General features: G+C 36.7%; 1 protein-coding gene across 1 annotated transcript; it reads left to right on the top strand.

Annotated features, from left to right (window-relative positions):
• Positions 1-42: 42 nt before the first annotated feature.
• Positions 43-15,857, top strand: LOC125668472 (acetyl-coenzyme A synthetase-like). Its single transcript, XM_048902683.2, has 16 exons — positions 43-448; positions 2,833-2,924; positions 3,184-3,287; positions 4,154-4,226; positions 4,400-4,475; positions 4,645-4,768; positions 4,888-5,003; positions 6,008-6,200; positions 6,289-6,422; positions 7,385-7,517; positions 8,566-8,622; positions 9,471-9,554; positions 10,554-10,662; positions 12,282-12,481; positions 14,353-14,398; positions 14,529-15,857. The coding sequence occupies exons 1-16, from the start codon at positions 138-140 to the stop codon at positions 14,726-14,728; spliced, it is 2,052 nt and encodes a 683-aa protein (XP_048758640.2). The 5' UTR covers positions 43-137; the 3' UTR covers positions 14,729-15,857.
• Positions 15,858-17,434: the final 1,577 nt, after the last annotated feature.

The raw sequence follows: 17,434 nt of genomic DNA, 5'->3' as shown, positions 1-17,434 counted from the left end.
GATTTCCCTACCAGGACATTGAAAGTCTAACACGAATACGTTTACGTACGAATTGTCTTGCCTCCGTGGCGTCACTCAACTTTCATTATCCATTTGATTTGTTTCTCCATTCCAAAGAGAGTTTAGAACAAAAACCAATGGACAACGGACACTCGGATCTGTTTCCTCCTTTGGAGAGGATACAGAATGAGGCACACGTATCGTCGTTTAAGCAATACAAGGAGATGTATCAACGATCTATAAACGACCCCGCCGGCTTCTGGGGGGAAATCTCGAAACAATTCTTCTGGAAGTCTCCCCCAACTGGGGAATTTCTCAAGTATAACTTCGATTGTCGCAAGGGTCCAATCTTTATTAAGTGGATGGAAGGAGCCCAGACCAATATATGCTATAATACTCTTGACAGAAATGTGGAGAATGGAATGGCCGACAAGGTCGCATTCTACTGGTTAGTTCCACGATTTTCTAGTACTGTAGCGACTTAACTGACGACTGGGAGCTACATTACTCCACGTGGTTTTTTTTTTATATTATTACTGTTATCAAAGTTGCTATCTATGGTGCGACTTATTCTGCAGACAGTGCTGGTGTTAATGGGTGTAAGGGTGATGCAAAGGGACGTCAGGCTGATGTATAGAATGCACTGATGCAATATATTTTATATCACATGCTTATGTGACAATGACATTCCTCGAAGATAGTAATGATGTTAGCATCTTTGATGTCACAAACTGCCAACAAGTTGCCCGAATTGAAGAATGAGCTACAGTGGCATATACTATTTTTTTTATAACTTGGTAGTATATTCCAGGATTTCCAGCATATATATTAACTCGACTGAGATTAGGCTCGGAGGCATCAGTCCAAATATCCAGCCAAGCCGAATCTCGGCAGAGATTAAAGCAAGTCATGATTGACTGGGAATTGTACCAGCATGGAAAATGGGTGGGTGGGTGGCTTTGGTCATCTTTAATCTGCTTAAATATTGTCTAGAAATTCACCTGGAAAAAAAAAATAGATTGCACGCAGTGGATCATGTAGCGGTCAGCCATGTTCGATCACCGGTGGTCAAATAGCTTAGTCGGTAGAGCACGAGCTGTAGAGCACCTGACTAGAGATTCAGGGGGCCCCGTTTTGAATCTTGGTCTAGTCTGTTGCATTTTCTACCTTCTTGTTACAATATAAAACCAAGTGATTTATGAATAGTTACACATTAGCATGTTTAATATCCCCGTTGTTTAAACTCGTATTGCAATTGTCAAGTGTGATTTGCATTTTTATTTTTTTTTTTTGGACGTAAATTGCAACTTGTTACCAGGATTTTATGTCCAGTAATTTATTTTTTTTAATAGATTTTCATACTGACTTTAACAATTTTGTCAGTTAATGATTTTTGCGTTCAAAATAGTTTAAAATTATATGTAATCTTAGGTATTTTATGAAATTTTATTGAGCTATGAAATATATTCATATTTTTTTCTTGGATTAATTTTTTTTTTCTGATGATGATCTAGTGAATACTTTTTTTTTTATAAATTTACAGAATTATGTCCCTTTTTCCTTCAGTAATTTCCATAGAAAACTTTATCTACCAATAAATAAAATTCTGCAGCACTGAAACATGGATTGCAGAGATTAATAACATGCTTTTGAAGAACAACAAAATATTCTTTTGCATTTAGTTTTAAGTTGGACCCAAATTTGTGATGAATAACTGGACAAACATTTGCTGTGTGTTCTCAAATTTCTACTTGAAAAACGTTAAACCAAAAAATAGGCAATTTGTTTTAGCTTGACAGCTATGCATTATTAATTGAACCCAGCATAGAAATTTTACATAGCTACTATATTTTGTTCAGCCAAATATTTAAGACAGCAAAGACGTTCTGCTTTAGGCGAATTTGTAGGAAAGGAATCGTCATATTTTGCCATTGATTATTATGCAATAACATTTTTGAAGAAAAAAAATGTAGCGAAGAAGTTGCAGCTTATGAGAATTAATTCACGATATCATAATTTACTATTGACACTCCTTACAGGTTTATTTTTTAGGGTCTGTAAGGGACCGACAAATAAGGCCCCATTCCCAATGTTTAAAAGAGCAGGTATTTTTCCCAATTTTTGCTTTAAAATTCCCAAACAATGAAAACAAATCAAAGCAGGGTAGCCTTAATGTTCATATATCTTCAAAGATTACAATTTTTGCTTCAAAAATGTTAAGTAAAGCTAATTTTTTGGCGTCTGCTTACTTTAATGAGGTAAGCTTTGACCATGCAAATTGAAAGTCAGAAGGAGTCCAATTATACCTTAATGCACTGATTTAGTTTATTTCCCCTACTTCTTTGTATGAAACATTTTTCCCAACTTCAAGCTAATGAATTGTTGCTATTATTTCCCAATTGGAAAGGCCCAGACCCTTGATATCAAGACCTATAAAAACCCTGCCTTATTTCCTTGCTACAAGAGATGACATCATAAAGAGGGGTGGGTGGATGCCAAAAGACGTGATGTTAAAAGAACATTGTTTTTGACATCAGCATGTTAGAGTCGATGTTGGACAATAATTCAGCAGTGCATTACATGTAAAGCTGTAATTATGATCTGATTATTTTACAGGGAAGGCAACAATCCAGAGTACCTTGGCTCCATTACATGTAAAGCTGTGATTATGATCTGATTATTTTACAGGGAAGGCAACAATCCAGAGGACCACGGCTCCATTACATGTAAAGCTGTGATTATGATCTGATTATTTTACAGGGAAGGCAACTATCCGGAGGATCACGGCTCCATTACATGTAAAGCTGTGATTATGATCTGATTATTTTACAGGGAAGGCAACAAACCGGAGGACCATGGCTCCATTACATATCAACAACTACTGCAGAAGGTGTGCAAGTTCTCCAATGTCCTGAAAAAGATCGGTTTGTATAACTTATCATCTAGTGTCACTGTACACAAGCATTGAAAATACATGTATCTCCACATATTATTATCTCCACATATTATTATCTCCACATATTATTATCTCCACATATTATTATGGAAGTCTCTGTGATTTCTCTCAACAAGTAAGAGATTTAAATTCAATTATGTGCATTTCTCTATACGGGTGTCACCTGTGTGTATTTCTCACTACAGGTACTAGAAATGTATATTTCTCCAAGTGTTTTCTCACTACAGGTGTTCAGAAAGGTGACAAGGTTGCCATCTACATGCCGATGATATTAGAACTCATTGTAGCCATGTTGGCCTGTGCCCGCATTGGAGCAGTCCACTCAATCATTGTGAGTACAGAGAAGTTGAAAAATTATGGACTTTTCTGTATTCTTTATATGCTGAATTTCTCCCCAATCTGGGAAATCGACATTTATATTTACTCGTGCATCTTTGCTAACCAAGGGTTCCAATTCACTATTTTCCCCATGTTGGGGAGAAGAAAAGGAGCGGATCACAAACTTTGGCTTGTGAATGTTTGAGACATCTTCCGGAGTTAAGGGTTTCTGATCTGCTACACTTCATATAATCCCTTGACCGAATAGACAGAGTATGACGGGATTGCTGGTGCGCCATCTAGTGACATAATGTATTTATGAACTTTATTGACCTATGCTATTAACTAATCAGAGAGCGCGTTTTAAACAAGGATAGTGAGACAAAATGGCTACCTAGGAACTACAATAAAAAACTACACTTTTAAAAATAGCAACAACATGACTTGTTATAAAGTTTGCAATTATTAAAGCAAATATCTGTACATTCTGCTTCATATATTCAGTTTCAGCCAAAGATATTCAAATACGAAGTATTGACTTAACCGCTGAGAGCAAACAGGAGTCACAAAGTTTTACAAAACCGCATGGTTTTCTGTTTAAGATTGAGTTTCCGGTATGATAAAACAATGTTTCTGATTGGATCATGCATCTTTTAATGAGGCCAATCAGAGAACTGGATTTCTAACCTGTCTCAATTCAGTCAAGGGTTTATATGAAGCGGAACGGATCAAAAACCCTTGACTCGTTGAAGATGTGTTCAAGAAGGAATAGATTTTTATCCTTTATAATGTGATGTTTACAGTAAAATCACCAGTAATCTGGATCTTTGTTATGTTTTAGTTTGCAGGGTATTAATTTGGATCTTTTCTGTGTTTTAGTTTGCAGGGTATTCATCTGATTCTTTAGCTGACAGAATCCTAGATGCCAAATGTCATGTTGTCATTACAGCTGGTAAACAGATTACTCTATGCTCCTCCAATGATAACACTTTAACTGTCAAAGTTTGAACTTAATCAATGAAATCAAATTCGATAAGTATTTGCAATTTTTAGCAGCTGAAATCTCTTTTACATAACTCCTGATTTGCTTGGGATTGAGAGAGACATTTTTTCGTTATGATTCAGATGGAGTATGGAGGGGAACAAAATTATTAAACGTCAAGAAAATCGTGGATGACGCCATAGTAACCTGTAAAAAATCGTAAGTAAAAGGTTTAACCAATCAATATTTGACTGATTCATCTATCAGTGATAACATACAGCCAATGTTCCTATAGATGTGCTGACTCATGTAAACAGCTGGGGTGTATCCCCTGTAGGTGTGCTGACTCATGTAAACAGCTAGGATGTATCCCTACTTTCTCTTTCAGAAACCATGAGATTCATACCTGTGTTGTTGTGAGACACCTCTCCCCATCAGAAGAACAAATAGAGAACTTAGAACATGACGAAATTACAGAGCCACCAGCCATGCGACCTTCTGTTAAACTCAAGGTCAAGGGAATTTCTTAATTTCTTCTCAAATCGTGACAGTTTGATTAATTGATTGACATATTATTAGTTTGAATATTTGTATTTTCTGTCTGCTATAGTTGGATTTTGTTTTGTGATAGATTGAGTGGCACGCTGACCGGGATGTGTGGTGGCACGAGATAATGGCCGGACAGAACACGGAGTGTGAGGTGGAGTGGATGCAGGCTGAAGACCCACTCTTTATGCTTTACACCAGGTAACTAACAGGTTGTGTGCTGACTCTAACAGATTGTGTGCTGACACTAACAGGTTGTGTACTGACACTAACAGGTTGTCTGCTGACACTAACAGGTTGTGTGCTGACACTAACAGGTTGTGTACTGACAGTAACAGGTTGTGTACTGACACTAACAGGTTGTGTGCTGACACTAACAGGTTGTCTGCTGACACTAACAGGTTGTTTGCTGACACTAACAGGTTATGTGCTGACACTAACACGTTGTCTGCTGACACTAACAGGTTGTGTACTGACACTAACAGGTTGTCTGCTGACACTAACAGGTTGTTTGCTGACACTAACAGGTTATGTTCTGACACTAACACGTTGTCTGCTGACACTAACAGGTTGTGTACTGACACTAACAGGTTGTGTACTGACACTAACAGGTTGTCTGCTGACACTAACAGGTTGTGTGCTGACACTAACAGGTTGTGTACTGACACTAACAGGTTGTCTGCTGACACTAACAGGTTGTGTACTGACACTAACAGGTTGTGTACTGACACTAACAGGTTGTGTGCTGACACTAACAGGTTGTGTGCTGACACTAACAGGTTGTGTGCTGACACTGTCAGGTTGTGTACTGACACTAACAGGTTGTGTGCTGACACTAACGGGTTGTGTGCTGACACTGTCAGATTCTGTGTAGTGACACTAACAGGTTGTGTACTGACACTAACAGGTTGTGTACTGACACTAACAGGTTGTGTGTAGTGACACTAACAGGTTGTCTGCTGACACTAACAGGTTGTCTGCTGACACAGTTGAACTTTATGTTACAGTTGAGCTTTGTATTACAGTTGAGCTTTGTATTACAGTTGAGCTTTGTGTGACAGTTCAGCTTTGTATTACAGTTGAGCTTTGTGTTACAGTTGAGTTTTATGTTACAGTTGAGCTTTGTGTTACAGTTGAACTTTATGTTACAGTTGAGCTTTATGTTACAGTTGAACTTTATGTTACAGTTGAGCTTTATGTTACAGTGGTTCCACAGGGAAACCTAAGGGAGTGCTACACACAGTCGCGGGTTACATGCTGTATTCCGCCACCACCTTCAAGTTCTCGTTTGACTACCATCCCGGCGAGGTGTACTGGTGCACCGCTGATGTGGGATGGATCACTGGTCACACTTATACCTGTTATGGTCCACTGAACAATGGGGCCACTGGAATCATTGTAAGTTACTGTCCAAGTCATTATACCTTATGCCTGCATCTGTTTCGGTCCACTGAACTGTGTTTTAAATGTTTCGTTTTCCATGTAGTTTGAAGGTGTGCCATTTTACCCAGATGCCGGAAGGTTCTGGGCCATCATAGAAAAGTACAAAGTCGCCAAATTCTACACTGCACCGACAGCTATCCGGGCACTCATGAAGTACGGCGATGACTACGTCACCAAGTAAGTGCCTGGTGCTGCATGTACCATAGACGTACCATTAAACTTTCCCCGATATAAAAGCCACTCTAGGCACAAATACCAAAATAGTTTAGGAAGTTGATGATAAATGTATATCTGGGGAGACAATATATAGGCGAATAAGATATACAGACATAAGAGGTACATACATTTATATCTGGAGAGAGGCTTTCAGCGTGCCCAACTCTGTTCGGACCACGATGATTTGTAAGTATGAGTTGATGAAATATATTTGACTTTTACAAGCTGCAGCTGTTTATATTTCGTGCGTATAATAGTTATCATATGAAAAATATCCCAGCTTATTATGGAGCCAGTCTGTCATAGATCAAGGTAGCATAATGACAATATTTATAACCTGGGTGAGGGTCTCATTAAAGCAGGGATGAGGATCTCATTGAAGCAGAGGTGAGGATCTCATTAAAGCAGTGTTGTTGAAATAGGGTAACCTGTATTTTTTAAGATATGAAATTTTATTGATGATAAGGATTAGTATATTGCAATGTGTTACAAATGTCAGAAGCATTTCAGAATAGTTATCTAAGATTGCCCTTCAAGGCGCATGAGCTGTGAAAGTGTTGGCAACCATTTTTTCCTCAACATCTCCCATTGGCATAGGAATATATATTAATGACTAATAAAATATTTATTTTGTACAAAAACAAGAGAAACCTTATAATACTACGTTGGATAACTGCTTTTAGTTTGAAGAAGTATACAAGGAAGAATTATTGTCTTGCAAGACAATAATTATTTGATCACCAAAATTACATTCATGTGCCTATTTTGAGGTTAAAAGATATTTGAAATAATTAAATACTGGTGCTATTAGTTTATTACTGAAATATATGATATAGAGCAATTTTCAATGAATTCAATTTTTGGTGACAAAATTACAGATAATGCCAATTTTATATTGATGCCTGTTTTGGGGGGTTCTGTAGGTACGATAGGAGCACCCTGAAGGTACTGGGTACTGTGGGAGAGCCTATTAACCCCGAGGCATGGTTGTGGTACTACAATGTAGTGGGGGACAAGAAATGTGCCATAGTGGACACCTTCTGGCAGACAGAAACGGTAAGTCTCGGACAATTTATTGTTTTACGTTGATGCAGAGCTGCCAACCCTCACGATTTTGGTGTAAGGCTTACGGTTTTTGGGCCAAAAATACACCTTACGAATTCACTATTCTTCCGATTTTTGCTTATTTGACATTTCGAAAGTTTTGGAGCTGTCCATCATTGGTTTTTACTTTTATAATAAACAAGCCATAGTTGTTACTACGTTTGTTTACATAGTCTATATATAAATACAAAATCTCGATCATTTTAATGCTTTGAAATAAACAATATAGCAGCTGCTACTAATCCTAAGCCATGCGTTGATGGAAATAACAATACTTCCCCAAAGAAGAAAATGTCCAATGAAGTCAGAAATTCAAAGAATATCCAAGTAAACATCTATTCGTTTCAAAGTCAGAAAGGGGGAGTTTGTATGCTAAGTGTACAATCTGTCTGACAAACTTCAACATTTCTCACGGCGGGGAAAATAACATAAAATAATTTGCCAGAATAACTGACACAGTAACTGTAAAATTATAATATACTAATGTAACAAGATTTTGTACGAAAGTTTTAGAAAGTAAAATCAATAAAAGATCTATTTGACCTTTTGCAGTTGTAAATGCTTAACAAGTAATATGTCTAAATTCATTTATATTTATTCATAAAAGATCTCCAGTGGTAGGGGGCCTAAATGGCCCCCTGACCCCTGCCTTACTATTTTCCATTTCATAATGTTGGCAGCTCTGTTGATGTTGTGTAAATATTGGACTAGAGGAATCAAGTTTGTTTTAAAAATTTCAATTAGTGTTACAGAGAATTCTACAACAGAAGTTAAATACTGTTAGAGAGAGTTAATTAATTATCATTTGTTGCATGTCAAACATAATGTGATGAAAATTATCACATTCCAAAATACCCAGTACTTAAAGGGGCATGCACAGGATTTTTGATCGATTAGAATTGACAGTTTTTTGTTAGAGAAATTTAATTGAGAAGTATTAAGTATCACCAGTTGTCTTTGGTACATTGTAAGTACATGTAATGTTGTGATGTAATTATAGGGAGGGCATGTGATAACTCCACTCCCAGGGGCCACTACCACCAAACCAGGATCTGCTGTAAGTATCCATAGAAACACACCACCAAAACAGGGTCTGCTGTAAGTATGCATAGAAACACACCACTAAACCAGGGTCTGCTATAAGTATCCATAGAAACAGCTTTCTTTACTGTCTCCATAGTAACTGTATTTTGAAATATCTTTATGGATATACTGCAAGAGTTATCATTTATAGGCTCATAGCTAATATAACCTTCAATCTTTCTCTAAGTACAGCTTTAAGGAGGAATGACTGTTATGGATGGAAAGCGGAGGATAATATTTTAAAATTGAAAACTTTCAAATTTACATAATATAGTTAAAAATGCATTTTATCTAAAATATAATCAAAAGCCCGGCTAGATTCAAACCTGTGATTTTCAGATCATCAGTTGACAACCTGCTGAGCTATCCAGCTAGGCAATTATTGTTAAAGGAGTATATAAATCCTGCTGATATTCATATTTTCATTCGTGTTCCAAAAGGAAGGCAGCCATTATGATGATATGTTACTCCTCCTTAATTTCCATAAATGACCCATCACCAAGCAAAAACAATGATAGTCAATATTTTACATTTAAAGAGTTGTGTAAGCTGTCTGACCCATTACTTTTGAGCAGATGCTGCGGTTATGGACTTTCTGTGTTTTTGTCAATGTCGTGGGTTTTTTTAAAATTATGATAAATATGCAGTGTTTACTAATAGTGCTGTCCAAAGTGCATTCTTGTTATGCACGTCTGTTTATGTTTATTGTGATTGATAAAAAAGAAATTGTCGTTAGATAATCATTTAATAAGCTTTTGATGATCTCATAACAAATTTTCAACTGTATTTTGACCTATTTCTGCAATTTGGTTTTATTCCTAGACTTTCCCATTCTTTGGAGTCATGCCTGTAATTATGGATGAGGAGGGAAAAGAAATAACGGAACCCGATAAAGAGGGCTATCTGGTCAGTCTAACAAAGAACTGATAGAATCAATCACATCAACAGCTGATAGAATCACTCACAATCAACAACTGATAGAATCAATCACAATCAACAGCTGATAGAATCAATCACAATCAACAACTGATAGAATCACTCACAATCAACAACTGATAGAATCAATCACAATCAACAGCTGATAGAATCAATCACAATCAACAACTGATAGAATCAATCACAATCAACAACTGATAGAATCAATCACAATCAACAACTGATAGAATCAATCACAATCAACAACTGATAGAATCAATCACAATCAACAGCTGATAGAATCAATCAATCAACAACTGATAGAATCAATCACAATCAACAGCTGATAGAATCAATCAACAACTGATAGAATCAATCACAATCAATCAACAGCTGATAGAATCAATCACAATCAACAACTGATAGAATCAATCACAATCAATCAACAGCAGATAGAATCACTCACAATCAACAACTGATAGAATCACTCACAATCAACAACTGATAGAATCAATCACAATCAACAACTGATAGAATCAATCACAATCAACAACTGATAGAATCAATCAACAGCTGATAGAATCAATCAACAGCTGATAGAATCAATCACAATCAACAGCTGATAGAATCACTCACAATCAACAACTGATAGAATCAATCACAATCAATCAACAGCTGATAGAATCAATCACTGAAATATTGTACAAATACAAACAACAACAGATACAAACAGGTGCAAATACCAACAAGAAGAAATACAAACAAAGACAAATATAAACAAAAAATGTAACAAAAATAAACAAGAACAAATGTATACATTGCATATCAATACGTATAAGAATATTAACAGGAAGTCGTATTATGTGGTGCAAGAAGAATGAATTTATATCAGTATATTGTAGATACCCCATGTTTTTGACGATCATTACAGACATTCTAAATTATAGTGTATGAAATTGATGTTTCTAAACCTTTTTTTTTTGTAACCAGGTGTTTAAGAAGCCATGGCCGGGAATAATGAGAACTGTGTACGGTAACCACGAGAGATTCGAGACTACGTACTTCAAAAAATTCCCAGGATACTATTGTACAGGGGATGGTGAGTTTGAGCTATACACATTCTGAAAAATTCTCGGGATACTATTGTACAGCAACTTATATTCATGTGCGAGAAAATTTCGCAAGAACCTTATTTTTGTGAATATTTCTCGTTGCGATCCAGTCCTTGAATGTTTTTCATATGCTTGAAATAGACTCGATCATGAAAATTACTCGCCGCGAACCAGTTTACCACAGGTTTGAGCTTAATGCTCAAGTGAGCTTTTCTGATCACCTGTTGTTCGTCGTCTGTCTGTCCATCTGTAAACTTATTACATTTTCAACTTCTTCTCTAGAACCACTGGGCCAATTTCAACCAAACTTGGTAGAAAGCATCCTTGGGTGAAGGGCTTTTAAGTTCAAATTAAGGGCCATGCCCCCTCAAGAACCACTCGGCCAGGAAAGTACAAAGGACCTTCCCCACTTTAGCTGTAGCTTGTAGTCCCTTTTTACCATTCCTCTTCTCAAAGAAAAATTGATTTATCTATTATACTTTTTGGTCAGTATTCAACACTGATGTATCTCCAGTAAGTGTACAAACCTTTTCCCCTGGGATATTGGAAGATAAGGGTAGAAAACTAAGTTTAATCACATTAGCAATGATTAAGTGTAGTAAAAACCCATGATCTTTCTTCATATTTGAATATTGTCTTACAGAAAGTGCTTTGCAAGTGTTGTAAATTTTGTTGAAAAAAATTTGTCAGGGTAATTTGCTTCTTAGTAACCATACATGTATATATGTGTGTCTGTTTTATATTCATATGCCTTAAAGTTTGTACTGTTCGATTTCTAATTTTCTTATTGTCTGTTTTTTTTTGGAGAAAATCTAAAATAATGATAAAAATATTAATTTAGGCACAAATTTTACACTTTAATGACGCCCCTGAGACATGTCCTGTGTATATCAAAAGTATACATAACCCCCTGATCTTTTGGCCAGCTAAATTCCAGGTAAATAACAATGAACATAGATGAGCTCCGCCCACATCCAGTGATCCGTGAAGAAACCATACTGTATTATTTTTAGAACAACTCATATAAATGTCAGTAATGCTAAATTTCTGCAGTTATTTATCTTGGTTAACGAAACATCAAAAACGTTGGCCTTATATTTAGAAATAACACACCAATCTATTATTGGAAACCGATGTTTTTCCTTTAGATTTCTGAGTCGGCGTTTTGTCAGCAAAAGCGCTATACCTCCTTTACACTGAAATGACCTCTGACCTTTATTTAAACTGAACATGAAGAATTTCCTACAAGGTGATATGACTTATGTTTAGCATTTTGTGTGATAAAAATGCATCAAACCAGTAATTTTTTAGTTTTCCTTCAAAGCTGATGAAAAAAAATTTCAAATTGAAATTATAACATTTTCTAGTCTCATTTTCATAATGTAACCTATACATATTCTGAAAGGAAAAATCATGAAGATTTAGATTATGCACTGAAATGTGGTGTGATGGTTGCCATGACAATGAAAATAGCCCACAAATTCCAAAAATGTGTTTTTTCACCATTTTCTTCATATAAAACACATGAATGTGTTGTATAGCTGCAAAAATTGACCAGTTTGGTTGGATACTACTTTCTGATTGATCAATCTGATTTAACCAACAGGAGGGAAGAAGGACAGTGATGGCTACATCTGGGTGACCGGACGAATAGATGACATGGTCAATGTTTCGGGGCACCTGCTGAGTACCGCTGAGATTGAGTCCTCTCTTGTGGAACACCCCAAGGTGGCAGAGGCAGCGGTAGTGTCTCACCCACACAAAATCAAGGGAGAGTGCACTTACTGCTTTGTCACTCTCAAGGAGGTCAGTGGTCATTTAATTTACTAAAATTCTCCTTCTGTCATCCTCAAGGAGGTCAGTGGTCACTTACAAAAATTCTCCATCTGTCACTCTCAAGGAGGTTATTGGTCACTTGACTCGCAATAACTCCTCATCTACCATGTCTTTTATAGCTTAGAAAAGATAAACACTGGAGTGAGTTTATCTGATGTAGTGTTTATATGTCTGTCAATGCTAGCTGCAGAACTGTAGTTACGAGGGTGAGTCAATAAGTAACCAGCCTATCCAATTTCCGATTGACTGAGACGGTCACGATTTTCATGCCTTGTTTCAATACATGTTTTATACCTGGGTACAAAATTGCACGCGTATCGAGTCATTCTTTAATAAGATATTGAATGTCAAACATGGCTAGTGATGCAAAGGCATGCTTTTCATCTAAAGTTTAGTACCGTGCTATAATTCAGTATTTGTATTTAAAAGGTAAAACAGGCAAGGAAATACGTGGCGAGTTAGCCGATGTTTATGGGTCTTCTGCACCATCTTATGCTCAGGTTAAATTCTGGGTAGGGGAAATCAAATGCGGTAGAACGTCTTTAGAAGATGAAGCCAGGTCTGGACGCTCACTGGATGCCACCGACGAAGAAATGTGTAAGAAAGGTCGGGATCTGGTATACTCTAATAGGCAAATTCAGGTGGAAGAAATAGCACAGGCATTAGACATTTCACATGGTAGCGATTCAACAATCTTACATGATCGATTAGGTATGCGCAAATTAACAGTCCGTTGGGTCCCCAAATCCATTAAGTGATGAGCAAATGGCAACCAGAGCATCAGAATGCAGCATCTTGTTGAAGTATTTTAGGTCAAAAGATGATTTTCTTTTGCATCTGGTGACTGTAGATGACACTTCAGTTCATTATTATGAGCCAGAGAATAAAGCTCAGAGTTGTCAGTGGGTAGGGCCTGGTTCCCCAAGGCCAAAGAAGTTCAAGATGCAACCATCTGCTGGCAAGGTGATGGCCACAGTATTTTGGGACATAAAAGGCGTTATTGTGTTGGACTTTTTACCCAAGAGAAGTACAATAACTGGAGTGTACTATGCAAACTTGCTAGACCAGCTGAGAACCGCCATCTGTGAAAAATGCCATGGTAAACTCTCTAAAGTTGTTTTGCTGCAACAGGACAACGCAAGAGTCCACACTTGCAAAGTTGCAATGGATGCTGCAGAGCGAAACGGGTATGAATTAATACCACATCCTGCCTATTCGCCTGACTTAGCTCCTAGCGACCTCTTCCTATTCCCAAACTTGAAAAAGGATATCCGTGGACGTCATTTCCAGTCTGATGAAGAAGTTGTGACGGCAATTGAGGGGTGGGTCAATGGAAAGGACCCTGACTTTTTCAGTTCTGGGCTGATGGCACTTGAACACCATTGGTCTAAGTGCATCACACTAGAGGGCAATTACATCGAAAAAGAAGAGGTGGATCTCAACCGGAAATAAGTTAGGCTGGTTTCTTATTGACTCGCCTTCGTAATATAGAAATAATATAGACCAGAGAGCCACAGATCCAACCATTGTAAAAACCTGCAATTTTATAAATTCAACTTTTTCTGTGCAGCCTGCGGGTGTTAGATGTCTATGTCCATATTTTTATATTGTTACTTGGAAGACTTTAATATCAAAGAATTCCTAGCATATTTTCACAGTACACTTGTGTCAAGACAAGCCTTCGAACATTTATTAAAGCTCCATTTTAACTGAAAATTTGCAGCTTCAATAATGCCTTCTGCCTGATTTACTTCAATATTATACATTTTTTTTTCAAATGAAACATTGTTAAATTAACTAGATGTGTACTTCATACTCATTTTGTGTCCTCTGATTTATAGGGTGAAACATTTACTGGAGATTTGGGCAGCGAACTCAAAATGATAGGTTAGTGATCCTTGCAGACTGAGAAGTAATTGTGAATGATTTTTTCATCATTTGTTTTGCCATGCATGTATTTTATATGTTAAAAGTATACATTGTATTTCTTATGTTAAAAATGAATTTTTGTTTACAGTTAGAAAAAAGATTGGTCCATTTGCAATGCCAGATTTTGTTCAAAATGCACCTGGTCTGCCAAAAACTAGGTCAGGAAAAATTATGAGAAGAATTCTGCGAAAGATTGCAGTTGGAGATCGTAATGTGGGTGACATCACAACCTTAGCGGACGAGACCGTGATTGACACTCTGTTCAATCTACGTCCTGATGATGCATAATGGAATGTTTGAAATTCAGGGACCATCTCCAAATTCAGTTCTTGACAATGAAACAGCTGTGATTATCATAAACTTAAGACAAACATGGAAGCAATTTAAAGTACCTTAATCATGTATTTAACCTGTTCACGGTGTTGTGTAATATTTCATCGTACTAAAATTTTCCCGTAGCTATTTAGTTAATTTAGGTTTTAGTTATAATTTCATTATGGTATGTATTCTAGTTTTTGGTAAATCATGTGTCTATATGATGAAATACAAAACTGCCTGTGTAGCATGTAACAGCATGGCAAAAATTCAATAATTGTCAAAAGCAAGTTTTAATAACTTGCCTAGGTGGGTAAGTGATCTAGTACGCTGGTCACATGCTGCTAAGAGATTTTGTTGCCACAGGTTGCAAGTTAAACCCCGAGTAGGGGTGGTAGTATCAATTATATAATAGTGAATTTATTTTTATTTATATATATATATATACATTGTATATTATAATATGTATATATATAATCCACAAATTAGATACAAGATACAGATATTATATAAAGCAATGATCAACAACATGAACAATGGACGATCTGGACAAAACAAAGAAGTTTTATAGAAGATGGCTAAAGATAATAAAAGATGTACAGAAAAAGTTAGCACTAAACCCACACTAGAGCTACAGCCATATTTACACTGCTAGTTACATGTTTTTTTGTTTTTGGCTTGCTATTCAATGTTTTCTAGCGAGTGAAATAGGGCATGTCCTATTCATCCATTGAGCTAATTCACAAAATTGTAGACAACAAGCAAATTATTTCCCAATTTGTCAGTATTTATGTATTTAATTACACCCATGTTCATACATTTGGAGGCTGTGTTTTGATATTTCTAAGTCGTCAGATGCAAGACGGTTGTCATTGTGCTATGTAAATTTACATTTGGTGCAATTTACAATTACTTTGATTGCAATTTACTTAATTTTCTACACAAAAACATCAGAATGTTCATAACTGTATACATGTTGGGGACTTAAAGATCCTTTATATAGCTGTGTCACATGTTTCAAACAAAGTTTGTCATTTAGAAATAATATATACAGGATGTTGTCATGAACAATATATAATTATATAAACCATGGAAAAATGTTGTCGTTATTTCATCCTTTACAATTCACATAAATGGTACTAAAAACCGGATCGAACTTGTGTGCAACTACATGTAACATGTATTCATTGTATATGATGAAAGCAATGTCAATTTCAAAAGAAATGTACGAGAAAAGATTCTTGTATGGCATCTTTTTATTCATCACAAATGTGCTTCTGTCGATTAATGCAGAATGAATGATTGTTGTCCTAATGGAATAAAATCGACCGCGACGAGGACAGGTCCACTTAACTGATTGTTTAATCCATTTTGATGCATTTTATATAAAGAATGGATATGCATGTAAACTAGATTATTGGAGGCACATACACAAAATTATATAAGATACGAAAAAGTGCTGAAAATGCGAAATAAAAATGTGGCGTGAAATGGATCCGAACGATAGCAAAAAACAATCACAGATATTGTCGATATCCACCTCCTACAAAAAACAATCGGATATCGTCGATATCCACCTCCTACAAAAAACAATCACAGATCTCGTCGATATCCACATCCTATAAAAAACAATCACAGATATCGTCGATATCCACATCCTACAAAAAACAATCGCAGATATCGACGTCTTACAAAATTATAAACTGTTATAAACATGACTGTTTTCAAGGGCATCGTGTCGATATCGCCATCTGTAAGTCATTGCTTACAACACTTTTCTTCAATGACCAAGTACGATGTCAATATCGATGATATCGACAAACGTAATCTGAAAAAAAAGTTATTGTTTATACTACGTGTACACAGCTTTTCATAATCTCGGTTGAGATTCGGCTCGGCTGAATATTTGGACAGACACCTTCACCGGTGAGTCAGTCCAAATATTCAGCCGAGCCGAATCTCAACCGAGATCAAGCTTTCCAGTGACCAAGTACGATGTCGGTGATGATGTTTCCATGTCGTCAAATGACAACGTTATAATTTAACATACAATGTACACAAGTCTGTTTTCAAGGGTCATGTACGATAATTTAAGGATATAATGTTAGGTTTAGGACTAAATTTAGGTTTAGACGCTATATTTATGGGGACCTCCCTAACTGATGGTGTCACATTTATGGAGACCGGCATACCAGAATTATTCCATTATATGGCACCAGTCCATGGATTTTTAATCCCTCCTCGTACAGTATCAAAATTCATATTCTATTTACAACATAGGAAGGGATACCTCAAACGAAAAGTGCATGACACGCAAAATGGAAAGTCAATACGATCATGATTCAATATCGATAAGATATCGACAGAAGGATTGACTAAGACTAGATTGATTGATTGTATATTGTTTAACGTCCCGCTCGGGAATATTCACTCATATGGAGACGTCATCATTGCCGGCGAAGGGCTGCAAAATTTAGGCCTATGCTTGGCGCTCATGGCCTTTGAGCAGGGAGGGGTCTTTATCGTGCCACATCTGCTGTGACACGGGACCTCGGTTTTTGTGGTCTCATCCGAAGGACCGCCCATTTAGTCTTACGACAAGCTAGGTATACTGAGGACCTATTCTAACCCGGATCCCCACGGGACTAAGACTAGAAGTGACATGCACGATTCAGATGA

Source organism: Ostrea edulis, chromosome 4 (genome assembly GCF_947568905.1).
Source record: "Ostrea edulis chromosome 4, xbOstEdul1.1, whole genome shotgun sequence".
NCBI classification, from domain to species: Eukaryota; Metazoa; Mollusca; class Bivalvia; order Ostreida; family Ostreidae; genus Ostrea; species Ostrea edulis.
The sequence above is the reverse complement of the archived record's forward strand: the minus strand, read 5'-3'. Positions and strand labels throughout refer to the sequence as shown.

Excerpts from the sequence above, each read along its gene's own strand:
- LOC125668472 (XM_048902683.2), top strand. The coding sequence starts at position 138 with ATGGACAACGGACACTCGGATCTGTTTCCTCCTTTGGAGAGGATACAG. Across the intron at positions 4,476-4,644 it reads ATAGTAACCTGTAAAAAATC|AAACCATGAGATTCATACCT; the intron begins GTAAGTAAAAGG and ends TTTCTCTTTCAG. Across the intron at positions 9,555-10,553 it reads CCGATAAAGAGGGCTATCTG|GTGTTTAAGAAGCCATGGCC; the intron begins GTCAGTCTAACA and ends TTTTGTAACCAG.